This window comes from Pongo pygmaeus, chromosome 2 (genome assembly GCF_028885625.2).
Source record: "Pongo pygmaeus isolate AG05252 chromosome 2, NHGRI_mPonPyg2-v2.0_pri, whole genome shotgun sequence".
Taxonomy (NCBI): domain Eukaryota; kingdom Metazoa; phylum Chordata; class Mammalia; order Primates; family Hominidae; genus Pongo; species Pongo pygmaeus.
The window spans coordinates 108,654,626-108,681,744 of NC_085930.1; the positions used below are offsets into that span (position 1 = coordinate 108,654,626).

Below are 27,119 nucleotides of genomic sequence, written 5' to 3' on the forward strand. Positions count from 1 at the left end.
AGCTTCCCAGGTCCAACTGTCTAAATTAATCTACCTACAAAACCATGCATGCCCCTAGCCAGGCGTAGTGGCTCACGCCTGCAATCCCAGCACTTTCGGAGGCCAAGGAGGGTGGATCACCTGAGGTCGGGGGTTCGAGACCAGCCTGACCAACATGGAGAAACCCCGTCTCTACAAATAATACAAAAATTATCTGGGCATGGTGGCACATGCCTGTAATCCCAGCTACTCAGGAGGCTGAGGCACAAGAATCACTTGAACCCGAGGCAGAGGTTGCGGTGAGCTGAGATCGCACCATTGCACTCCAGCCTGGTCAACAAGAGTGAAACTCCGTCTCAAAATAACAACAACAACAACAAACCCATGACCCACTGGTTTTTTTTTGACACTGGGTTAAAGTGGAAATTTTTACCTATTTTTAAATGGCTTAAAACACACACACACACACACTGGGTTAAAGTGGAAATTTTTTACCTATTTTTAAATGGCTTAAAACACACACACACACACACACACACACACATACCCCCCCCCCCCCCATTCTTCCAGCATAACCAGCAGTCAGACAGAGACAAGGTTTAGAGACTCATGAGCCCATGGAACTCTCCTGTATCTGGATGGTGCTGTAGCTGTGCAGTGACTCTGGGGAGAAGACTAGGAAAACCGAAAGCAATTGTGCAGGGTGGGGGATGGGGTACAATGCTTTAAGTAACATAAGAAAGCCACAGACCCCATTTTCTGCTGATTTGTGAAGACAAAGGCTGGAGTAGAGAAATGAGGATTCCACTTCACTACTGGGCACTCATAGCCCAAGGACTCTTTCTGACAAATTTAGACAGAAATGTAGACCTGGAAAAGGCCTTAGAGACCATATCCAGAGGATAAAAACCCACATGCCTATAGGGGTCAGCAAGGTTACTACATGTATCTGAACAAAGGGCCACATATAACTAATAGAGAATGATGGAGGCTGTGGCAAACTTTCTAGCCCTGATTTAAGGTCCACCTTAAAAAAAAAAACATCCCTACATGAAACAAAAATCTCACAGGTGGGATCTGACCTGTGGGATGACACCGTGAAACCCCAGATGGTCTAACTCTCTCATTTTACAAGAAGGGAGATCTTACCTTTTTTTTTTTTTTAATGTTTAGCATGAGCTAGACACCACTCTTAGTACCTTTAGGTTTATTAACTCATTTAATGTTCACAACAACCCTAGGAGGTATGGACCCCATTCTAGAAACAAGAAAACTGAGTCACAGAGAGGTTATGTAATTTGTCCAAGGCCACATGATGACTGTGCCTGGTAAGCTAAAATTCTAACCCAGGCAGCCTGGCCCTTATCTTCTATGCTTCCCTGTACTCTCCTTGAATCTGTAATTTGGCAAGCTTGGTTTATAGTTTAACATTAGTCAGATTCACTTTCCTTGGTTTTACCTTTTGCCTTAAGGAAATAAATGTATGCTTTGGTCTTGGAACTTATCACTAGACAACAAATGTTGGAGTCAAGGAATGTTGACCAAGGAAGCCCTAAATAAAAAGCTGCTCTGCTCTGTTAGAGAGAGAAAGAAAACACAGGCTGGTAGTTGTAGCCGCCTGCTCATATGCATCACAATCTACTCCTTCAGTGGTGGGTGTACACACTTGGTCTTTTGGGCATAAAACCAAATGCTTTCTGCATTTACCAAAACCAATTCTGACCCTTCATAAAGCATGACCAGTCCCTCTTCCAGAGTCGTGGGAAATTGTTTACTGAGCTGGATAAACTAATTAAGATCCTGGGAATGCTACCCCTCCCAGCTCTCCACCCCTTCTGACTCATCACCTCTACCATCCTGCTTGGAACATCTCTGGTTTAACTGGGGTAGGTTGAGATCAAGGCCATTCCTACCTGGAAAGGGACTCTAGACACTGGGCCCACTGTTGCTTGCCTGGCAATCAATCTAGCCTACAAATCTATGAAGTCTTACATCCAGGTCAGGCCAGGCCCACAGCAGAAAAAGTGATCTAGTGGGTATCTAGGCAGGGCTGACCTGGGCCTTACCCCTCCAGTAGTCATCTAGACCCAACACAGGCCCTAAGGCTGATTCCTCTGTGTGTACATGTGCTCATTTCTGAGCCTGCAGAAGCCTCCCTGTAAATGGGTACCAGACCAATAGTAAGTACATTCTGAGCTTTTCATCACAAGCCTTTGTTTGAAGTTTCTGCGAGAGTTATCTCATCAGCTTGGGAGACTTTGATTACAATTAGCCTCAAAAGGCTTCTGCAGGTTGCCTCTCTGCTTTGTACCCACCCCCAGCCCTTCAGCCAGGAACAGTGTCCCCTTTAGCAGCACTAAGCAGGCAAGGAACCCAGATATAGTGACTCTAACCACCAATGCAGGCTTGAAGATTCTGGTTCAATTTTAGTGAAAAATACAAGTGTTCACATTGAAAAACAGTTAAGATCCCAAAGGGAAGTGACAAGTGCAGAGCATTCTGAAACATTTATGAATGAAAAATGTTCTCCTAAACTCCCCTAGTTAAAAACCCAAGCCTCTCTAAGAGGCTAAACCACAGTCCTAAACCCATCAACACAATGGTCAGAGAACTGAGAAGCAACTTGATGGCTCGCCGCCTAGTGGCAGCGCAGGGTGACACACCAGCTCACTAAAATCTTACCTTCCTTTGGGCTTTAGATAGAAACCACCTTTTCCTAAAGTTTCCAAGTTCTCATTTAAAATAGCCTACTCTCAGCTACAACCAGCAAACCAAAGATATGAAAAGGTCAGATTTTGCTCCCAGTTTAGTGACAGTGCTGCCAGGCATCTCTGGGGTAGGGCTCAGGGTCAGCGCAGCAGTCTTTCCAAAGGGCTGTGAGGGCTATATCAAAGATTTTTCGTCATTCCCAAGAAACAGGGTAAATTATGGAGGTGGCGACAGGGTCTATCTTGGCTCCATGTATTATCATCCCAAGTAGACAAAACCAAGTGAAATGAGTTAGCAGAAAATCAATTAGTTTTCTGAAACCTCTCTACCCCTGGCAATTTAATTAAAACTGGAAGTTGCTAACAAGAAGTTAAATCAAACTAGACTCAGAGCAGCAGAAGAAACCCTCACCACCATCACCACCATCACCATCACCACCAATTTATTTCCTTCCACTGGGTAGCAACTATGTTTCAGCCTGTGGATAGGCAAATGCTTTGAGCTCTCCAGCAGAGGCCCTATGCCTGGAGTCCAGGTGGGAGTGGGTGTGTGGCACCCTTATTGCTGGGCACATCCACAGGTGTCCAGAAGCCATTCCTATTCACTGATTCAGAATAAAAGGACACACTTGTTTATGCAATTAAAATAATTATGCTCCTTGAAGACTCAATTGAGGTTCTGATACAGGTGGCAGCCATCAGTGCTGGGTAACCTCTTCCATCTCTGCAGGAAATGGGGTTTTGTGACTCTCTCATAGTGATTCTACTTGCCGGGCTGATTATATTAGCTGAGCCACTTAAAGAAGCTAAAGTGTGCCACTTTGAGAAATCAATTCAGGAGAACGATCTAGATACTGGAGCTCTTGGGCCTGTGGGGATCCTTTTGAGACCCACAGAGGAGGAAAAGAGAACAGCAGGCAGCCACTCTAAGCCAGGAAAGATAGGCTACTTCCAGAAGCCAGATCTTGGGAAGAGGCAACTCAAAGGATCCTCTCACACTAGAGTCACTCGTCCTTTACAGCTGGGACAAGAAAGGGATAAGAGCAGCAGGCTAACTTGGAGTCATATTTAGACACAGAGCCACAATGAAACGTATCCCCTAAACCAAGCGTCTGAGGGCAACACCCTCTCTTTGGTGTGGTTGGGCTGAATGTCTTTGGTCTGCCTAAAATGAATGAGGTAGAAGGTAATGGAGGAGATGAAAAAGAAAGCAAATTACAGTTCCTCACACATTGTCTGCTCCTCAGTGACTGCTTACTGCATTGAATTAGGCAGATCAAGGCCACCAGAGGCATTCCGCTTCCTCCAAGAACAAAGGAAAAGATAAGCTGGGGGCTTGAACAAGGTTACCATCATCCACAGTAACTTAAAGGATGGGCCAATTCCATGGGACAACTCAGGCTGGTGAGAGAAGATGAGCAGAACCAGGAGAAACGACTTGGGGGACCAGAGCAGGGGACAGGAATGGGCTGGAAAAAAAATTGACCAGAAAAATGAACACGGATAGTTCTTGGACTCCCCAAGAGCAGCCCTCCAAAGCTGGTTTCCATAGGCTGCATGAAGTAAAATGAGCAAAGATTCACAGGTTGGACAGATCTGAGCTGGCATTTTTAGCTTTGTAACCCTGGGAAAGTCACTTACCCTCTCTGAACTCATTTGTCATTTCTCTTATAGGAGTACTATGAGAATCAGCTTCCGTGTATGGAAGTTCAGACTGGAAGACTGTAACTCACCCTACAAAAGTGGGTTAACATTTGTGCAGAAAAGGGCTGCCACTGCAGTCCAAGGCTGCTACTTTCAGAAGGGTCTGTTTGCAGGGTTGGCCCTTGGCTGGCATCCGGGAACCTGGCTCCCAGTCAATAGTAAACTGATGGGGGTAGTCCACTGTGCCTATATTGTGCAAATAATATGATTTATGCTGAACATTTGCTTTCCTTTAGAAAACTTCATTATGTATTAAGCATCGAGTGTCTATGTGACCAGCCCCCAGTAAAAATCTTGGGTGCTGAGTCTCTAATGGGCTTTCCTGGGCAGAAATGTCACAAATAAGCTACTGCATTTTCATTGCTGTAATAAACCTTAGCTGTGAGTATCACTATATGCTAAGTCTAGCAAATCTCTGAATGTGGAAGTGGTCTTGGGGATCTTGATACAGGGTCAACATTATATATCTACACCCAGCATGAGCCCACAGAGATCCTTACCCACTTCAAGAAGGCCTGGCTTCCAGAGGCAAAGTAATTGACAGAAGACAGGACCTGGCCAGCAACCCAATAAAAAGCCCCAACCCCTAGAATGTGGAGCTAATAATACTTATTGAACTTATTGACAAAATAAGGAGAAATAACACTTATTGAAAGCCCACTGGGAGTCAGTCACTGTGCTAGGTACTCACTCTATTCATTTCCTCTTCATCACCATGGTATTATTTATTACCCTCATTTTTTAGATGAAGAAATTTGGCCACAGTGAGACTGAGTAACCAGCCTGAGATCACAAAGCCGGCCAGAGAAGGAAATGACATTCTGGCCCAAGGCTGGCTGCAGACACTGCAGAGCCCTCTCTTCTCAGCACCCATACTGCCTGCCTAGCTGCCACTTCCTCAGCCCGTCAGGCTGCTTGGCTGACCCTAGGCTTCATCTGTCAAGCAAATCATGAACAGTTTTCTGCAGAACTAGAGTAGGAAAAGAAACAGCACATTTTAGACTGAATGATTCTTACTGTGTATATTTTTCAAAGCACCATAACACAATCATTTCATTTGACCCTCATCACAATCATGTGCTAGGCTGCCTGGCAGATGTCCTCCTTTATTGGACAGGGAAAACAAGGCCAGCAATAGCCAGGTGGTTAAGACTAGGGCAGGACTCAAGCCAACAGTCCTGACTATGTACCTGGCACATAGGAGGAGGTCAGCAAATGCCTGCTGGATGGCTGAATGATAAGTATAAAAGTGGGTTCAACAGCAAACTTGAGGTTCATTTTCTGAATCTTCATCTTTAAAATCATTTTTCTTTAGAAATATCTACATAGACAGTACTGACCAGTCAACAAAGAACTCCAAGTAGCCTTCATTTGGTTTCTCCAGCTTCGGTGTCCCCATTTCTGCTTTTACTCCCACCAAGATGTCTGTGTGACCCTGCAGACACATGCAAGTAGAGTCCTCAATCAGAATATGCAGTCAGGCACTCCACCACCTCCCTCCTCTTCTGGACATACACCCCTGGGGGACTATTTTAGGAGCAGTGCTAAGACTTGGAAAGTGGTCTTTGGAGGAGGTGAGCAGTCTTTTCAGATCTGGATAGACCCCCCCTCCCTGAGTTTGGCTCAGATCTTCGATTTTCCCAAGAGCAATTTGCATTCCAAAAGCCAGACAACGTCAGCAGCTCATTCCTTAGGGCCTACTCATTTCTCCACCTGGGCTTGAACCATGGTCACAGTACTCACCAGCTTGACCCTGGCAGACCCACTGGTGTTGGACACCACATCGGTTTCCACTTCAACACATCGGTAGTCCTCACAGCCACGGCCATCCACACGGAGGTCTTCCTAGGTGTTAACAACCACAATCCTATAGCTGTCACCCCAGACCAACAATAGACTCCTAAACGGACTCACCCATTTTCCCCCTAGAGAAGATATATGCAGAATATCTCTTTTCCTCTTAGTGGATCATCTAAAATTCTGTCCTTATAGCTAACAACAACATTACTATTTTACATATGAGGAAATGGAGACTCAGAGAAGTTGAGCGACTTGTCCAATGTCCTACAGCTAGTGAAAACGAAGCTAGTTTTCCATGCCAGTTGTCTGATTGCAAAATCTATACTACATACCACTATACAGAATATGCACACAAAAACAAGATCTGAACAAGAGACAAAATTAGCCACCTCTCTCCAAATCTGCAATTCTTAAATTGCACCAAGAAGTATATGTTGTCAGAGCTACAGGGTACAATCATCTCAACTGAAGCCCTCCTACCCCTAAAACTCAACAAGATCTACTGTGTAAACAGTGAAAGACACCTAATCTTCTAAAGAGGCAGTCTCTAGAACACGGTCAACAAACTAAGGTCCCTTGTTTTTGTAAATAGTTTTACTGGAACACAGCCATGCCCACTTGTTTAGGTAATGTCTATGATTGCTTCTGCACTACAAAAGCAGAGCTGAGTGGTTGGGCCAGAGATATGACCCATAAGGACCCAAATCTTTACTATCCAGTCCTTTACAGGAAGTTTGCTGACTCTTTTGGCAGAAGATGGTTTTCAGAGCGTTCTACGCGCTGCCTGTTCCTTCTGCCCATTTATTTACTCCTTCAATTACTTGTATCAGTACAACTCATTGGTATCTTTTATGCTATGGTTATAATCCACTACTATCATTAGTTATTTTGCTGCTCAAAGTGTTCCAAATTTGGCCACTGGGGGCTTCTTTGGGTAAGTTTTTGTGCTCTTTCAACATGCCTCCAACTTTTTGAGTAATTATCTACTTTCTGCAACACAAGATATCTATCCTCTTGTGTCTTCTCTGCCCAGCCCTAGGGATCAAACCTTTCTCCAAGGAGCCCTGGTTGCTTTTATTGGGGAATGGTACTTAAAACCAGAAACTAGGCTCTAAGTTCATTGCTGTTGGAGTATTATTTCTTCCAGAACTTCTCAGCAGACAGAGCTAGAAAATACAGGTATGTATACTAACCACCCCCACCACACACACACAAATCTATGTTTAATTCTGTATCTATCTACATATCTATTAAAAAGCCATGAGTTCATACTGATACATCAATTCCAATCTAACATCACATGGTTCATTCTAACCTTCCTCTGTTTCTTATTTGTAACTTCTTTCTCAAAGAAGGAGAAAGCTGGCTCTTATTATCTACCATGTATTTCTGTATTTGTTCAATCTTAGTATACGCAGTTTCTGAACTTCTAACCCATACCCCTGTGAGAAACAAATTTACTAATAGCACACAGTATTTGTACAAAGTTGTCTTTAGCCTCATAGTATCCAGCCAAAATACTGTTTTCCAGTTACTTCAGTTCTTTTCTTTCACGTGCCCTTCAGTGTGGTTACATTATTCACTTGTAACACAGGCTCATTTGTAACTTGTAACTTTTTTTTTAGACTATGGCTCTGTCGCCCAGGCTGGAGTGCAGTGTGGCACAGCTCACTGCAACCTCCGCCACCTGCATTCAAGCGATTCTCCCGCCTCAGCCTCTGAAGTAGCTGGGATTACAGGCACGTCACCATGCCTGGCTAATTTTCATTTGTAAATTTTTGTTTTCCATTTTGGGTTCCCCCACATCATGGTTACTTTTAATTACTTATTTACTTTCTGAGTTTGTGAGCTATCACTATAGTTCTAAGAGACAAAACTCAGAAAAGTATGCTCAGAGAAATGTCACTCTCCTCTGTATTATGCTATTTTCATGCCCCTTTCTTCCCATTCACCCTAGGTTTCTCTTTAGTTTCAGGTTTATCTTTCTTGTATTTTCTCTGCACAAATAAGCAAATACATGAATTTTTAAATATCCCCTTGTTTCTTATATGAAGGGTGGAATACTATAGATACTCTTACTTTTTTTTTTTTTTTAAACACTTAACTATATATATGCAAGAAATCATTCCACGTTGGCTCATGGAGCTCCTTCTCATTCTTTGTAAACATTTTTCAAAAGCAGTTTTTTTCAGAAAAAGAATCATTAGCTTAATCAGATTCTCCAAGGAGTTGATGCTTCCCAGAAACATAAAAAACAGAATAAAACACTGCTCTAAAGTATGTGACTGACAGTTTATCTTTAAACTGCCTGGCTAACTGCATATGTCATTGACTTTTTTCAGAAATTAAACAGAGAAAAGCAAAACACTGCGGCACCACACAGTACCAATGATCACCCTCTGCCATACTTGCTTCAGGTCTTTCACCCGTTTAACTTTTCAATGACAGAAAATAAACATCACAAATCAGGTGGAAGGTCCTGTGCAGCCCATCCTTTCCCAGCACCTTTCCTCCCTGGAAGATATTGAGAGGTGACAGCGTGCTGGCAGCCCTCACAGCCCTCCGTCGCTCCGGGCACCTCCTCTGCCTGGACTCCCACTTTGGCAGCACTTGAGGAGCCCTTCAGCCTGCCGCTGCACTGCGGGAGCCCCTTTCTGAGCTGGCCAAGGCCGGAGCCGGCTCCCTCAGCTTACGGGGAGGTGTGGAGGGAGACGCGCGGGTGGGAACCGGAGCTGCGTAGGGGTGCTTGCGGCCAGCGTGAGTTCCGGGTGGGCGTGGGCTCGGGGGCCCCATACTCAGAGCAGCCAGCCGGCACCAGGCAGTGAGGGGCTTAGCACCTGGGCCAGCAGCTGCTGTGCTCAATTTCTTGCCGGGCTTTAGCTGCCTTCCTGCAGGGCAGGGCTCCGGACCTGCAGCCCACCATGCCGGAGCCTCCTCTGCCCCCACCCCTCCCTCGACCCCTCCCATGGGCTCCTGTGCGGCCCCAGCCTCCCCAAGGAGCGCTGCCCCCTGCTCCACAGCGCCCAGTCCCATCGACCACCCAAAGGCTGAGGAGTGCAGGCGCGGGGCACAGGACTGGCAGGCAGCTCCACCTGCCTTCAACCTGCCTTCAACCAGGTGTGGGATCCACTGGTTGAAGCCAGCTGGGCTCCTGAGTCTGATGGGGACTTGGAGACCCTTTAAGTCTAGCTAAGAGATTGTAAATACAGCAATCGGCACTCTGTATCTAGCTACTCTGGTGGGGACTTGGAGAACCTCTATGTCTACACTCTGTATCTAGCTAATCTAGTGGAGACTTGGAGAACCTCTGTGTCTACACTCTGTATCTAGCTAATCTAGTAGGGATGTGGAGAACCTTTGTGTTTAGCTCAGGGATTGTAAATGCACCAATCAGCACCCTGTCAAAACAGACCACTCGGGCTCTCTGTAAAACGGACCAATCAGCAGGATGTGGGTGGGGCCAAATAAGAGAATAAAAGCAGGCTGCCCAAGCCAGCAGTGGCAACCCACTTGGGTCCCCTTCCACACTGTGGAAGCTTTGTTCTTTTGCTCTTTGCAATAAATCTTGCTACTGCTCACTCTTTGGGTCCACACTGTCTTTATGAGCTGTAACACTCACCGCGAAGGTCTGCAGCTTCACTCCTCAAGCCCACAAGACCATGAACCCACCGGGAGGAATGAACAACTCCAGATGCGCCGCCTTAAGAGCTATAACACTCACCATGAAGGTCTGCAGCTTCACTCCTGAGCCAGCAAGACCACGAACCCACCAGAAGGAAGAAACTCCGAACACATCTGAACATCAGAAGGAACAACTCCGGACCGCTGCCTTTAAGAACTGTAACACTCACCGTGAGGGTCCGCGGCTTCATTCTTGAAGTCAGTGAGACCAAGAACCCACCAATTCCAGACACAATATCCCTATCTTGAGTCTGGAGATGGATTCAAAAAGCAACAGAATTTCAAGTCTAAGAGAATAAGCCTTTAGGATAGAACTCCAGAAGGTGATCCCTCTTCACCGGAGGACCCGTAACTATGTAACTGTGTCTCTTCCCAACCTCACCCATAGAACCTGAAGGCTTTCTAGCTCAATCTCTAACACTCCACCCCTCTCCACCTCCATGTGCCCCACTCCCCAGCTAGGAAAGTGAAAACTCAGCCCAGAAAGGTTATTGACAAGAAGTTCTTTGTGGGGTGTAAATATGGTATAAGTATGAACAATCATTAGGAACATGACTCATGGTTCCAGGCCAGCTTCTGGCACTAACTAGCCACTTGACTTAGGACAAGCCCCTTCCCTCTCTGGATTAGTTTCCTCATTTGTAAAAGATGGAGATTAAATTAGTCTCAAAGTGATTCTCTAATTCTACAGATCTATAAATTAAAATGGCTGTAATTATTTGCAATAAATAATAGCAGCTGCTATTTACTGTGCATTTACTATATACCAGATAATGTGCAAGGAATACTGCAATTAATGCATTTAATCTTTTCAATAATCCTATAAGATAGTGTTATTCATTCCATTTTACAAATGAGAAAACTGAGGTTAAAAGATGTCAAATGAATGGCCCAAGTTCACACAGCCAGTAAGTAGCACTTAAGCCTCAAGTCAGAGCTCTTAACCGCTATGCTACACAGTCCTGCATTCTAAAGGATGTCTTCACTTTACAAAAGGACTCAGCACAGACCTCCTTCACAGGATGAACTGGCTGGCCACAAGGTCACAGGGTTTACTACTGCTGCTTCTTCCTTTTTTTTTTTTTTTTTTTGAGACAGGATCTCACTCTGTCACCCAGGCTGTAGTGCAGTGGTGATCACTGCAGCCTCGAACTCCTAGGCTCAAGCAATCCTTCTACCTCAGCCTCCTGAGTAGCTAGGACTACAGGCACATGTCACCATGCCCAGCTAATTTTTATTTTTTTTTATTTTTTACTTTTTTGTAGAGATGAGGTCTTGCTATGTTGCCTAAGTTGGTTTCAAACTCCTGGCCTCAAGTGACCCTCCTGCGTTAGCCTCCCAAAGTGCTGGGATTACCGGCATGCGCCACCACATCTGGTCCAACTACGCTTCTAAAATATCACTTGCTCTGAAAGATTAGTCACACCTCTTTGTAGTGAAAATGTACTTGGTCCAGGAAGGGGCTGGTGGGCTGTCAGAAAACTGAGCCTCATCAGATACTGCCTTTCCAGCCTTTAATTCACTCTCTGCCTCCTGGGGGAAGGCTCAGGTAATAAGTAAAAGATAAATGAAAAGCTACAAATTTTCCTTTCCAAGCATGCATAATTTTTTTCCGTAGAAAAAAAGGAGAGGAGGAAAACAAGCCAAAAAAACCAACCTAACCAGTCCATGAATCACTGTACCCAGGGCAACTTTTTTTTTTTTAACCCAGTTTTCCTTATAAAAGGCTTAGGAAATTGTCCAAACCTGCCTGGCCTAGCTCAGAGCCTGGTGCCCTACCACAGTTTTTATTTATCTGCAGCAGTCACGAGCAAAGGAATTAATCCATGTGTGAACACTTAAATAGGAGTTACCCTGAAGTAAAAGCTCCATTTTAAAACTCAAGAGATGTCAACAGCATGGAGTGGTGTCCCCTCCTTCTCAGCAGAATAGACTGATGTGCCTCTAGATCAAGGGCTTCTGGATGCCAGGAAAGCTCTTGGTGACTTTCACAGCTGTTACCCATGTGATCACAACAACCTTACCAGTAGGGTGTGGTGTGGTGGAAACAGCCACCTTCCAATTTATACTTAAATCTCTGCTGTCACATGCCAGTTTTGTGACCTTGACCTCAATAGCTCTAAGCCTGTTTCTTCATTTAGAAAGCAGGGATAACCCCGACCTTACAGAGTTACAAGAGAACAGAAACATCATAAAGCATTTAAAGGAGTCCTTCAGTGTAACACATAGGAGTCCCCCCAAAGCAGTTCCCTTCCCCTGCTTCTGGGGGCATGCATTAACTCACTGCATCCTCAAAAACAACCCTGAGAGAGGTTACAGATAAGAATGGAGGCACCTAAGTTTCAATCTCCTGTTTGTGACAGAGTGGAAGGACATTTAAGCCCAGACCTACTTTCCCTCACACCCAGGACGCCCAGTCCTATTACTTCTTAATAGAAACTGACAAGTTAGCGCTACCAATCTGACACACCTGGAAGGATTTTAGACTCAAAGTGGTCCTCTGAGGTTATGTTAACCCCTCATTACATTGCTTTGATTTGTCTAATACTCCAGATTCCTAGAGGAGAAGTGAGACTAAATTCCTTCCCCTACTAGAAGGTGACCCCCCCCTTAGGAAAGGGACCACATTTGGTCCAGCTTTGCAGGCTCGGGCCCACGACACAGCAGGCAAAACTAGGTGTTGATCCTTGTTTGACTTTCCAACCCTGTTGAGTAGCCAGGCATTCCTCTAAAAGGATATGGCTCCATAACTCTGCATCCTGCAGTGACTGGGCATAAGGCTTTCTGTGCCACGGGTCTGTAAACAGAAAGGGCAGAGAGCTAAAAATCAAGAGTCCTGAGGGCTGGCTCCAATTCTGTCATGGCCAGATTGAGCAACCGAATACTGACTGCTCAATCTCATGGCTGAAAACCAGGCTGAGGCCCTGATCTCCCTCTTCCATGCTATGCCCCTAAACAATGTTTATGATGAAAGCAAGATCCACAGAAAAGAAATGGAAGCCATCAGCTGGGCTACAACTCCCTTCAACAGCCAAGAACATACAATAAAATGGCTTTCACAGGGTTCCAAGAGCCCTGTGGTAGGGTTCGTCAATTGCCATGGCCAGGTCTGAACCTATGAGGGCTAGTTTAATGTCCAGGTCACGGCCATAGCACTCAGTAAGCTGAAAGTGGGAAAGCTTTATTGTGCCTAAAGCCCTGTAAAGGCCACATAACAGTGACCATCCATCCCCAACAGCCAGGACCAGGGGTAGGTGCCTGAACCAAAGGCATATAATCCAAAGGGCGACCAACTCTTTTTGGCATGAAATACTACCAGACCAAACTGATTCTCTCATTGGAATCTGATCTCTGATCTGAGAAACACTTGAGAGAAGAAAGGAGTTAAAGAGGAGCTGACAGGTCATGATATGGAGGAGCCCAGAGAGGCCACACAAAAGTAAAGGTATTGGGCAGAGGCAGATTCTACAAAGAAGGGAAGCTGGACAGCAAGTGGCTGCAGAGAAGGGATAAATCTTGGCAGAGAAAAGCAGAGGTGTCACTAGAGATAAAGACAGACAGCCACACAGGCCATGAGATAATCCACGGAGCCCATGAGAGGCGGTACCTCAGAGCTGTCTGGGGACTTTGCAACTCTTGCCACAGATCCCCCTTCTCTTTTTTCTTTCTTTTAAGAGACAGTCTCTCTCTGTCACCCAGACTGGAGTGACATCTCCAACTCCTGGGCTCAAGTGATCCTCTGGCTTCAGCCTCCCAAGCAGCTAGGCCTACAGGCACACACCACCACATACCTAATTTTTTTTAGAGATAGGGTGTTGCTACGTTGCCCAGACTGGCTGCCAACTCCTGGCCTCAGGTGATCCTCCCACCTCAGCCTCCCAAAGGGCTGGGATTACAGGTGTGAGCCACTGCACCTGGCCTATCCCTTTTCTTGAGATAACTGAAAAATCCCGATTCCTTCAAATCAAAAGAGGTTTAATTCTCAAGAGCCACAGGCTGAATCTTTAATGAGGTCACTATGAAGGCTGGGGATCTAGTGTGGATGGTTTAGGACAAAGTCACACTTCTGATGGAAAAACAAACTTGAAAGGGAGCCAGCATTTTTTCTGTGTTAACCACAGCCCAAGTGCTTGACATCTCTTATCATTCCTCATAACCCCATTCTACCTCCAGGTGCATAAGTCCCCATTTTACACAAGGGGAAGCAGGCTCAGTTATGCAGGTAAAATCACTTATTGTAAATGGTGAAGGTGCCTGCTCAGTCTGACTCCAAAGCCTCATTCAAAAAGAGGCAGGAAACCGTACGACTTCAGCAGGTGACAGCAGGGATTCCTATATCTCTGGTCAGTGGCTTACCCATGGGCCAATGTCTGGTGGCTGCCCACCAAATTTCCCAACACTTTATGATAATGTCCATTCTCAGGCCCCAGCCCCAGAGAGTCTGATTCAGAATTTTGGGGTAAAGCCTCAGAATCCGTATTTTGTAGGTGAGTAAAATGCACTTCAAGGCTTCAGAATCCCTGGGCTAAGAGGGACGTTAGCAATGGCTTCTCACGGATGAAGAAAACACATATCTAGCCAAGTAAGCCAGAAAAGAGGATAAATCCTAGATTCTAAAAATTCTGAAGTCTGCTCCAAGTTCTGCATAGTATGGGCAGAGTAAATCGTTTACGATACTAGTAAGACAAAAGCTATACAAAGAAATGCAATATAGGGTTCTAAAGGAACTTAATGTGGGAAAAATGCAACCAAAACTATACAGCAGTATATGCCATATACTATTTAAGCTCTAGAAAAATTGGGGAGTGGGAGGTGTCAATTAGAACTTTCTTTCCCTTCTGGTTTCCCCACAAGCTTTTAGAAAAAAGGGGAAAGAAAAGGAGGTAGACGAAGCAAAGATTCTCTCCTGCCTTGATCTCTGGATCCCTACTGAGGAAATGGAAGAAATGACTTTCACTGCAGCAGGAAGGTGGCCTCAGAGTCAAGTATGGGCTTTGCAATCAGACAGATCTGGATTTAAATCCCAGTGCCACCATTCAATTACTGTGTCACCTTGGACAAGTGACTCAACCTGCCCGAGCTCAGTTCCTCATCTGTAGAGATAATATTTACCTTCAGAACTGTTGTAAATATTCAATGAAATGAAAATTATAATATGTACCTAATAAGAATGGGATATAGCCTTCAAAGACTGAAAGATAACCTAACAGAAACCAATCAAATTATTTATCAAAATACCGATTTAATCCACCTTTTTGATTCTCTGTTCTCCCCTGGAAGAGGGGATCTGTTCGCCAGGTTGACTCAAATTGTATCACCTAGACTCCCTTTGCTGGCTTCTGGTTGGGTTTGTCCAATGGAAGATACCAGATCAGAGGGTGCCCCTCACCCCCAATCTAGGGGCCACATTTCTCATAGTGCCTGCATCTATCCAAGACTATGACTTATGTTGGGCAGCCCTTCCTCCACAGTTCCAGCTATCACTGAAATGTGGTAATACTGTTTCCTCCCCTGGCCCCTTTGGAATAGGGGCAGTAGCCACTCCTAGCAGTTGTCTTGGGGCTCCTCAACATCTCTTATTGGTTCCCTGAAACCCACCCATACTGCTCTAGAGTCCCAACATAAAAGTCTCCTGAACTACCTGAAGTGGGTTCCATTTTCTGCCAAAAACTAAAATGATCCACCCTCCCTTCTCACAAACTGACTTCTCCCAAGTGTGACACATCCTCTAGTGGCCACGTTTCAGCCTAATTATTCTGTCCATCCTTTCCCTCAACCCCCTAAAAGAACTAGAGTTTCTTTCTCTTGGAAACATGAGTTCAGAACTGAACGAGAAGGAATGGTCTCTTTTACAGAGGAACTGGGAAGGAACCACATTTTTTCTACCACTGGCCCAAGAAACAGAAAAGCAATCTGCAGGGAGACAAAAACAAAGCAAAGAAGGGGGGAAATAAAAAACAGCAGAGATTAGGATTCCTGGAGAAACACTTGCAGCCTTGTAATCCATACTATTTTGCTTGAGCCAATGTGTTGGTTACCATTACTAGCAACTGAATCCTCAACACATCGTGAGGTTAATTTCAACTGCTTCTATCACCAAAACAAGATGAAATATTCCCTGAAATAGTAAAAGAACCAAAGGCTGAAGGGAAAGTCACATCAGAAGCTGAAATGGACCTTACTGGACCAAAAGTGAAAAGTAAAACACAAAATGACTAGGACTATACAAGCAACAGGAGTCCAGGCAGGCACTGCTTAAGATGCACTGCCGGCACACTATAACCAATGCAACAAAAGTTTAGGAGATTTCAGAACTGAATCAGTTGAGATTCCACGGTAGGCTCATTCACCTGCATCCTGACCTTTATTTGGATGGTGTAAATTGTGTTTTGCTCCTCTATAAATACGGCATATTTTCGGCCAACATTAATAAGCCCTTAGGAAGACGTTGATTTGAAGCCCATTACTCTGCATGGCTCTGTGATACACAGAGCTGAGCATTTACCAACAACTGTGCCCAAATATGTCCATGGTACTGGTGAAAGGGAGATTTAAAAAATAAAAACACCATCCAACTCATTCCCCCTTTAAAGCTTACATCACTCATTCAATGCTACTAAGAACCTACCAAGTGCTAGACACTGGCTATGCCTTAAGGGTCCCCCATACAGACAAGTCAACAGGCTACTGCCTTCCAAGATCCATGATGAGGGAATGACTGAGCCTCTAAGACCTCTAGGATCGTGCTTCTGGCCACCTCTGCAAGCTGATCTTCCACCATTTCCCCCAGCCCACCCCTTGGGCTCCATATGTCCTCCACCTGAGGATTTACAGACTCACCACCCCTTCCTTCTGGAACACTGGTGCCTACTTAATTCTCAGTCATGCTGAGAACTCAGTTCAAATGCTATTTCCTTAGGGAAGCCTCCTCTGACCTCCCAGTCTAGATCGTGTCCCTGTTTTTTCCTTCATAGCACTCAGTACAATTTTATATATAAACACTCAAGTACATTTATAATTTCTGCATCTTTCTTCTAGCATGACAGCTATATAAGGACAGGTCCCTTCCTAGCCCCTGAGTCTAGCTCAGTTCTGTGTTGAATAAATGAATACTGAGTCCTGAAGATACAGAGGAGGAATCCTTGACATGGATTTAGGGGAGCAATTCCACCTCCTTAGGGAAGCCTTCAGAGCATTACAAGTCCCTGGAATTCTTTTTATTTATTAAAAAAAAATTATTTCTTTAGAGATGGGCTCTCACTGTGTTGCCCAAGCTAGTCTCAAACTCCTAGGCTCAAGCAATCCTCCCATCTCAGCCTTCCAAAGTGCTGGGATTACAGGCGTGAGCCACCATTCCCAGCCCCTGGTATACTTTAACTTCAACCTCCACTAACTATACCACTTCCTTGGCATAGATCTTACATTACCTTTGTCTTTATTTTATTCACTTTTACTCTCTGTTTGTCTCCCTCCTATCTTTCATTTATTTCACAACCATGTTTTAGCATCCCTACTGTTTCCCACATAACATGCCAGGAGCTAGATATATGTTGGTAAATAAAATTAACTAACTTTGCCCAAATTAGATCCTAAGCATCTCAAGGACCAGAAGTGAGGCTTACAGTGTTTTCTTCCCCCACAGCACCCAGCAGATAACAGGTGTGTTATAAATATAAATGATTTCCTAACTCATTATAAAGTAATAAAGGATTTATGACTATGGTGGGACTCTGCTGCTGGATAGCTAATAAACTGCCATGGGAATTAAGGGTGCCGGGGAGAAAGCTCTAACCTTGAGGTTACAGATATATCCATGCCTCGGTGCCACTTTCAGAGATGAAATGTGAGAGAAAATAGGACACATGACAGAGTCAGTATATCATGGTAAGCTGCGGTAACAAAGAAAACCAAAGGTTTTTAAATTTAGAGGAAAACGGTTATCCGTAATGTGTCCCTAAAAAAAATACTTTGAGGATAAAAATCACCTGAACAAAGTGTATACAAAAATATAGCAGGGAAAGACATATCTAATTGCTTTTGGGCATTTTTATGCCCCCTCACACACAAATTACACGTTACTCTGTAATACACACATATGTCCCACTACTGCTAATCCTGAATTATAACTAAAATATGCAACTGTGAGTTCTGACTTTATTATCCAGGCTTAATATGCTAAATATTGGCATTCTTCATATATAAAGGGCCCAGAAGATAACGGCAGGTCACGATTTTTAAATGGACATGTCCTTAACTCATGTTGTGGGACTTTAATGATAGCTGGCCGCTTCAATCTGATGGCTACATCACGGGACCACTGACTTTGCAGTTGGTACTGACAGAGGAAAGGCATGAGGAAAAGAGGTAGGAGCTGTCGCCAGAACTCCGCCAAGGATGGGATGAAGAACTCTGATAGGAGGACCACACCGTGGGTTAACAAGTGGAGACACAGCCAGAGGAGGATACAGGGTAGCTCGTTAACAGGTCCAACATTTTTCAACCCTCGTTCTGGAGTGGTCAAAACCAGGGGTTTAATATAGCACACAGAGGACATTAGGTTATAGCTGCCTAGGGATCTTAGTTCTCCATTGGCAAAATGGAAACAGCACTTAGGCTATCGGCTGCCTAGTCGCTTTTTTTTTTTTTTTTTTTGAGACGGAGTCTCACTCTGTCGCCCAGGCTGTAGTGCAGTGGCGCGATCTCGGCTCACTGCAACCTCCGCCTCCTGGGTTCAAGCGATTCTCCTGCCTCAGCCTCCCGAGTAGCTGGGACTACAGGCGTGCGCCACCACGCCCAGCTAAATTTTTTTGTATTTTTAGCAGAGACGGGGTTTCACCATGTTGGCCAGGACGGTCTCTTGACCTCGTGATTCGCCCGCCTCGGCCTCCCAAAGTGCTGGGATTACAGGCGTCCTAGCCGCTTTTTAAAAACCCTTCCCCCTTTATTTGTACGGCAATTTGTATTTTCAAAGTGCGTTCACCTCGCATGCGCCTCCTAACCACGAGGTGAGGAAAAGCAGGCCAGAAGCCCACCTCCAAACTCCCATTTCCTCGAAGAGAAAACTGAGGCTCGGACCAGTTATGTGCGCGAACGCCGAATGGATGGCCCTGGGGCCTATGCTCTCTCACTAAGAAAAGGCCTCCGAGACTGCCCAACGCTTCCTGCCCGGGTTCGGAATCTTATAGACCCGCAAAACTGCAAATGCGCTAACAGTCCTAAAAACGTCCGCGTTGCCAGCTCTGAATTGCAAACGCCGGCAGCAGAGCCGTTTAATCACAAGGTAAACGGACAGTCGCCGCAGCTCGGCTGCCTCCTCCCTGGCAAACCCAGGGCAGGCCGCGACCCGCAGGGCCAGGCTGAACCCGGCGGCCGACCCAACGCCGCTGCTGTCGCTACCTGGACGCCGTGCACGATGTACACCTTCTCTGCCTCGCTCAGCGCCACGGACGCCATGCTGCCGAGCTGCCCCGCGAGCCGCACGTCATCTGCGCGCCTCGCTTCCTCTGGACCGCGCCCCCACCTCCCACGCCCGCGTCAGCGCGTCATCAACCTGCGCGGCGGCCGCTCTTGCAGCCGCGGCCGCCGCCACTGCCGGGAGAGCTCGATGGGCTTCTCCTGCGCGCCGCCCGGTGTCTGGCCGAGTCCAGAGAGCCGCGGCGCCTCGTTCCGAGGAGCCATCGCCGAAGCCCGAGGCCGGGTCCCGGGTTGGGGACTGCAGGGGAAGGCAGCGGCGGCGGCGGCGGCGGGAGCCCCACCGGGGTCTGGGACTGGGGAACTGCCTCCGGCTTCACGGTCAGTTGGGAAGGGAAACTGGGGTAGGGGTGAAGAAGCTGAGGTGAGGCGAGCCCCACGGGCCGGGGGACTCCCAGTGGGAGAGGCGTGCGGCGTAGTTGCTCAGAGCTGGAGTTGACTTAGGAGCTCGTGTGTGTGTGTGTGTGACCCCGACTAAGGAGGGGCGGACGTCGTGATTGGCCCGGGGGTGCTGTTTCCCCGCTCTTCTCTCCTCCATTTCTCTAGTCCCTAGGATGGCTGGAGAGGCGATGCAGCCCTCCGTAGGTAGTTCTTGGTGGGAAGGGTCCGGGAATGGGGGACACTAATCCTAAGGCGTCCCCACCCCTCCACCCAGGAATATCTCTCGCTGGCTCGCTCACTCTCTGTGACCGAACGCTGTCCCAGTACCTTGCTGGGACCTCTTGCCTCGGGTGCTTACCAGAGCGTTGTCCCACAGACAGGGGGGAGGAGGCGCTTGGTAACCGGCGCTGGCGAGGTGCGCAGTGCCCGGACGTCCCCCACGCTTCCTAGCGGGAACTGGAAACCCCGGCTTGATGGAAGTGATTACTGGGAGCTGTGAGCAGTTGCCCGAAAAAAAGCCAACCCCAACCCCTTGCGATGGCCGAGTGGGAGTATGGGCATTGGATACCCGGAGAGGATATCTGCAAGGTGAAGCTGGGGTCACCAAAGGAACTCATTAAGGCGGGGCTGACAAAGTATGGTGCAAGTTTTAAAGGAGCCGGGTGGATAAATGGGAGAAAGTTAACCCAAATTAGTTGAAGCAAGGAGGGCAGGTTAAAGCAAGTCTGATGACTTTCCTCATGTTCCATTTTTGAGGACTCTCCCTGTTCTCAAAAGTGAAAGTAACCCTAAGCAGCTTGATCAGCCAAAAAAAAAAATGGTATTTATCAGATAATGGCTTCAAATACAGTTTCAGATAACTATTGGGAGCCTACTATAGATAGGCTTTGTGCTACCTTTAGAACACAAGACAAGTAAAACACACTATGCCCAGAGAAGTTCCCTGGGCAGATGAAGGCTCCGGGGCCAACATAACCACAGATCATGGTGGTTAGAGCTATGATGGTCGCATCAGTGGGCACAGTGGGATTGGGAGGTCGTCTGATAAGGTTATAGAGAGGAAGTGCTTGCTCACATTCTTAAGCATTAAACTGTTGAGCTCCAAAATTGATGATCAGTTCTTCGTAGACTGGACATTAGATGTTTCTTATGTCTCTACATAATTCTCTACAGGGGCACCTAAAAGGAAGACAGCTTGCAGGGTTGGACTTTGCCTTCCAGGGAAACTGAAAGAGGTGAAGCCGGAAGGATTTCCTCGCTAATGAAGGCACAGGTGCCCCACCTGTTGTGGCACATAGATGTGTTTGTGTGTGGTTGGACGGCTGGGTTTTGTGTGAGGAGCTCTGTTGTGATAAGATAACATGATATTGCTGATGTTATAAATGATATTTTCTAGATGTGCTAGAGATTGCTCAGAAAGGAGAGACCCTGGAAGTGGGATTTTAGAAGCTAGGATATCTGAGGAGACTGAGGATTTAAGAGGTGACAGCAAATGGACAGATCAGAAAGACACAGGAAGAAAAGCCTGAGTTCAGATACCATGGAGTTATCTTTATATAAAGATTTTCCAATGTCTTAAAATACAGAACGTGTATTTGAACTGTCCCCCCCCCCCCCCACAATTGACAGGAATTCCATACTGGACAAGGGTCTGCAGTATTTGCTAAATAATGTTATGAATGATGTCTTATATATTAGGCTAAGTAGGTAAGAGAGATGTAAACAGTAGAATGTTCCTTTTTAAATTGTCTACTAAAACAATGACAGTCTTCACTAATCATTCTGCTTAAATGCTGCCAGAACATTTTTATCACCTTTGCTGTAATAGTGCATTGGACATCTTTAAAATCCATAAATTCTGAGTTCTTTTTTAGTGTATTGAAGTAATTCAAAGAACATATGATAACCAAAAAAATCAAGAAGTCAAGGATGGCACAGTATTAAACCATCTTGTTTCTCCATCACTATTAGATTCATTTTATTGAATGAATAAATGAATTGGGGCATACTATTCTGTAGGTTTGTGTATTCTAAAACCTTATACTCTTAATTTTCAACACTAATTTACATAGTGCTTATTGTATGCCAAGCATTGTTCTAAGCACTTTATAAAGATTAACCAGGCTAGGTGTGGTGGCTGACACCTGTAATCCCAGCACTTTGGGAGGCTGAGGCGAGTGGATCACCTGAGGTTGGGAGTTTGAGACCAGCCTGACCAACATGGAGAAACCCCATCTTTACTAAAAATACAAAATCAGCCGGGCATGGTGGCGCATGCCTGTAATCCCAGCTACTCGGGAGGCTGAGGCAGGAGAATCGCTTGAACCCAGGAGGCAGAGGTTTCAGTGAGCTGAGATCATGCCATTGCACTCCAGCCTGGGCAACAAGAGCGAAACTCCATCTCAAAAAAAAATAAAAATTAAAAATAACTGATTCAATCCTTGCAACAGCCCTATGATGCAAGTATTTTTATCCCTATTTTACAGATTGGGAAGTGAGGTACAGAGAGGTTAAATGCCTTAACCAGGGTCACAGGTTACATCATTGGTAAATGGCAGAACCAGGACTTGAGACCAGGCAGTCTAGCTCTCCTGCCCATACCCCTAACCATCACCTTACACAGCCTCCCCCCAGGTTTTATTACATTCACCAGATTATTTGGTGAAGGAAGTCCCAATTTTGTTATGGCATTGGTAACGGTCCTATGAACTATATAGTTAATCTTAATTCCAAAAGCAAGAAGTCTGTTCAAGCATAAACTCATATTCCTTGAATCATTTTTCTAGAGGAACATGGAATGTGGTGCTGACGGGACGTTGCTGTGTCTGTTGCAGCCCAATATTTTAAACAAGGCAAAAGGTTATATATGAGCAGAATAAGAGCTTAACTCCAAGTAGCTAAGGAGAGAGCCCTCAATGGCAAAGATGGCTGATAGATCTGATACTAGGGTTGAGTAGCATGCATGGAGACCCAGATTCCAACCATATGCCATACTCAGATATCTAGAAACTCCAGACAGTGTGTTTGCATGCCTGTGAGTCCCTAGTGTTCTTATGGGCATGAAGAGATAAACTCAAAACACAGCACCTGCCTAAAAGTAGTTTAGAATTTATTATAGTGGGGGAGCCTAGGACCTCCAACTACTGCATGAACAAGACAATAAAATAAAGTGCTCAATTGAGACATGTGGCAATTAGAAGAGAGGCCAGCCTATAATAAGGTGCTAATTGTGCAGGTCAGGTATCAAATACAAAAGGTAAAGAGCTGCTGCTAGCCACAAGCCGGCAACAATAACATGACAGAGATGGAGTAACTCTGTCCCACTCAGCCTTGGTTAATTAAACCAATAAAAGCCAGTTACAAAAGAGCTTCAGGGCAGTGCTGAGTCTGTGGTGCTGATGTTGCAGAGAGCTTTTTTGGAGACAGAGTCTCGCTCTGTTGTCTAGGCTGGAGTGCGGTGGCACGATCTCTGCTCACCGCAACCTCTGCCTCCTGGGTTCAAGCGATTCTTGTGCCTCAGCCTCCCGAGTAGCTGGGATTACAAGTGTGTGCCACCACTCCCGGCTAATTTTTGTATTTTTGGTAGAGACTGGGTTTGGCCATGTTGGTCAAGCTGATCTCGAACTCCTGGCCTCAAGAGATCTGCCTGCCTCGGCCTCCCAAAGTGCTGTGATTACGGGCATGAGCCACCATGCCCAGCCGCAGAGAGCCTTAAAAGCCCGGTAGGAAACCTTCTGTTCCCAGTCCTAAGCAGACATGGCCACGTTTTAGGCCTTTTCCTTTGCATTTTCACCATTAGCCCAGCACCCTTGAAATGTACAAAGTGAGTTACCGTTTTCTCTATAGATCTGTTTCCTTTAAACACTTTGCATTTGTCCTGCCTGTACCTTGTCTTAAAAGAATGAGGTGGGAGGATCCCTTAAGCCCCAGAGTTTGAGTCCAGCCTGGGCAACATAGACCCCATCGCTAAAAAATAATAAAATAAGTAATAAAATAATGATAGAAATGAAGAATATCTGTAAAGAATACTGTCATAGTCTGGCCAGCAGGTCTTCATCTGTCTTCTAGACATTGTAACTTGGGATTACAGTGATAGAAAAATTGCTAGTAATATATGGGTAAAGCTTACTCTTAATTAGAGGAAAAGTTATACGGTCTTCACGTGTGTTTCATTTTGGGAGAGTGACAGCATGTTTCCTATGTATCATTAGGGCATATTTGAGAAAAGGGGGTCACAGATCCTGCTTACCAAATGTAGAAATATTTAAACACACACAACCTGATAGCCATGGAAAGTAACAAAGTCTCAAGTAGAAGTGGAAGGGTGATATCTCAATGTTGACCTGCTAGGGGAATAAATGAGGCTCATGCCATGCTGCCTTTAGTTCCTTCCTGTTTTGCATTTTAAAAAATCATTTGCTTTCCTCCTCGGAAGCAGATTTCCAGAGACAAATGGCCAGTTCATTCATGGCTGTCAAGTGTGAAGGTGAGAAGGCTTCAGGTGCATGTCCCACTTAATTCAGTCATACATCCTAATACATTTGGAATGCATGGGAAATGTCATCATTTCATAGTCTTCTCCAAACCATAGCCTTCGTAGTATGTATTGACTTGGCACTTGAACTCTTGGCAAGATATGAATATGTATTTCCTCTTCAAGGTCAGTGGAGATGGAATGCCTTTAAGTGAGATCACTTTCTTACCTTAGCAAGGTGAGCCTAATGGGACAAGTACAGTTCTGGCCACAGTCCTGTTGCAGTAAAGTCTTCAGTATGTGAAGTATATGTTTCTAAACCAAGAAATAGTAGCAGAGAATCTAGAAAGACAGGTTGTTTAGGAAGATAACAATCTATGGTGGTAGGACTTCCGGGCATCTTAGTCCAAAGATTTGGGCTTTGCTATTAACTTGCTTTATGACTTTGAACAAGTCAGTTAACCTAAGTCTCATTTTGCCCTCAAGTGAGTATCTTGCCAGGTTTTAAAACTCAGAATGGATCCTGGATATGCAAATATTTGAATATTGAAAAATGGCCATGTTTAACTTGGGGTTTTTAAGACTTCTTTCATTTACCACTTCGTTATACTTGATATATTTTGCTAATGCTTTTTCCACCCTGAAAAAAAATTAAATGAACAAAAGGAAGTCGTAATTTTATGCTGTACTTGATTGAAAAAACTAAACATGCTCAGGAAATTGCTAAGAGAGATAGTTACTAGTGGGCTTCTTTTTGAATATTAGCAAATCGGGAAAAGAGGTTAAGGGAAGCTTTTGGTAAAAAAATGTAAAATCCAAGATATTAACAAAGAAAACGTTGAATTTGCTCCTGAGAACAGAGGACTCATAGAATCTCAGCCCTGCAAGGGGCTCTAGCAATCAGCGTGATCTCCCCCTTTGTTTTATCAAATGAGGAAACTGAGGCCCAGAATGGTAACTGTCTTGCCTGAGATCGTGAGGTTAGCGAGTGGCAGGATTGGGAGTAAACTCTGGCCTCTTGATTCCAAGCTCAGTCTTCATTCCCTTTAGCACTAGCCTCCCATCTATTTCCAAAGCCCTCTAGTGAATGGCTGGAGAACCCCTCACCAGGTAAGCAGGGGCTGTGTTCTCTTTCTCACAGCCCATTGCAGCCTTCTTTCTGTGGTCCCAGGTTCCTCCCAGGGCTCTGCTCTTGCATTGCCACTTACAGTGCCTGGAATAAGTGATACCAGCAGATTCCTGAAAGTCAAATGGCTCCCGTTTTTGAGCCCTAGTACCTAGTACAGTTGCAATAACTGGTTCTCTCCCTTCCCTAGCTAGTCTTTCGGATTTCTCTAAGCACTTTTGCTTTTAGTCCCTAAAAACACCCAAGCTCTGGCCTAGCCTAAGTGATGTCACAGTGGCTGTGTGGCTGCACATGACACAATGTGGGCCCAGGTGTCATTCTCAACATCCTCAGGTGGGAACCTTTGCTGATAGGTCTCTGCCTAGCATGGGGGGAGGCGCTTTTTCTCACAAAAAGCAGCATTCTGTTACTTGGCACCACAGGAAGTATTTCCCAGCCAAAGCAGATTTTAGTGATTCAATCCTAGGGTGACTCTTCTGGCTGAGGCTTCACGACCTTCCTGCCTCCTAGGTTAGGGCAGAATCAGTATTCTAAATGTTGGCTGGTATTCAGCCAGGGCCCCACCTTAGAGCCCAAAATGCTTATGTTCAGGCCTGTGGCCTGTGAGCACCACTGCATGCAGCCCACCCGATAATGCCACCTCTGCATAACCATGTGTGGACAAGATAGCCCAACCGTAAGTAACCCAAGGTCACTGATGGAAACATCAATACTCCTCCCCCTTTTATTTTCTGTTATTAGACAAAATTTAATTGTTGTAGTAAGTAGTGAAAAGCAAGCCCTGGGGCAAGAGCAGACTTTGGGAGTATATCCTGTCTCCACCACTTCCTGGAAGTATGAATGTAGGCATGCTTCAGTTTTCTCGTTTCTAAAAGCGGGATTGGGAAGTGGGCATTTATACCTGCAAAATAGAGTAGATGTGAGAATCAAACAGGAAGAGGCATGTGTAGCAGGCAGCCCAGTGCCCTGATGGAGGCAGGGGTGACACCTTAAGTGAGGGTCAGGAAAGAATCAGGGCCCCACCCTACATTCAGCATATCCCACACTTTGGCAACAATCAAGCAAAACTGGAGCCTACCCTCACAGAGGCCAGAAGACAGTTCATCGTCAAATGAGGTCATGCACTGGATTACAAGGGGTTCACAAACTATGAGAGTATCACCATCATCGACAAGTGTTCATTGGGTAGCTGGAGCAGTCATTTATTGTTGCCTTTATGAAGATGCTCCTGCTGGCTTACAAACTTCCTGCAAGGAGGAGTTAATGCAGGGAGATGGCAGCGTAGCAATTAAACAGATTGTAGTAGTTACCATCCATTAGACCTAGAAAACAAGTTAGCCACCTCCGTGTGAAGACCCACTGACTCCTTGAGCTTCACTTCCTTACTCATCTGTAAAACAGAGTGGACCGCAATTTGGAAGCAGGGCGGGTAGTTCTCACAGTCTCTTTACAAGCAGCTATGTTTTTGAGGGCTCAAGTCTGTGAGGTAACCCAATGAGTGTCATGCTCCATTAATGAGACAGGTGCCAGAAGGGGCTCATAGAAGAAGGAATGCTCAATTTTTATTTATTCATTAGTTTGTTTGACAGGGTCACACTCTGTCACCCAAGCTGGAGTGCAGTGGTGCAATCTTATCTCACTGCAGCCTCAACCTTCTGGGCTCAGGCGATCCTCCCATCTCAGCTTCCCAAGTAGCTGGGACTATAAGCACACACCACCATGCTCGGCTAATTGTTTAAGATTTTTGTAGAAATGAGGTCTCGCTATATTGCCCAGGCTAGTCTCGAACTCCTGG

The 27,119-nt window shown here is 45.5% G+C and overlaps 2 protein-coding genes across 3 annotated transcripts in view; one reads left to right on the forward strand and one right to left on the reverse strand.

Moving 5' to 3' along the window:
* The window catches only part of EXOSC7 (exosome component 7), a 35,177-nt gene extending 15,787 nt beyond the window's left edge, over window positions 1-19,390 (reverse strand). Inside the window, exons 1-3 of one of the 2 annotated variants that reach the window (XM_054479733.2) lie at window positions 19,269-19,390; window positions 6,135-6,236; window positions 5,732-5,826 (exon numbers count right to left, since the gene is read on the reverse strand). In XM_054479733.2, the coding sequence (XP_054335708.1) occupies window positions 5,732-5,826; window positions 6,135-6,236; window positions 19,269-19,325 (254 nt within the window). In that variant the 5' untranslated portion in view covers window positions 19,326-19,390. The remainder of the gene's footprint in view (window positions 1-5,731; window positions 5,827-6,134; window positions 6,237-19,268) is intronic. The other variant, XM_054479734.2, reaches the window with a different exon arrangement.
* Window positions 19,391-20,003: 613 nt separating this feature from the next.
* ZDHHC3 (zinc finger DHHC-type palmitoyltransferase 3) overlaps window positions 20,004-27,119 on the forward strand; it is a 60,373-nt gene continuing 53,257 nt past the window's right edge. Inside the window, exons 1-2 of the mRNA XM_063661975.1 lie at window positions 20,004-20,312; window positions 20,898-20,997. The gene's annotated coding sequence lies outside the window, so the exon portion shown is untranslated. The remainder of the gene's footprint in view (window positions 20,313-20,897; window positions 20,998-27,119) is intronic.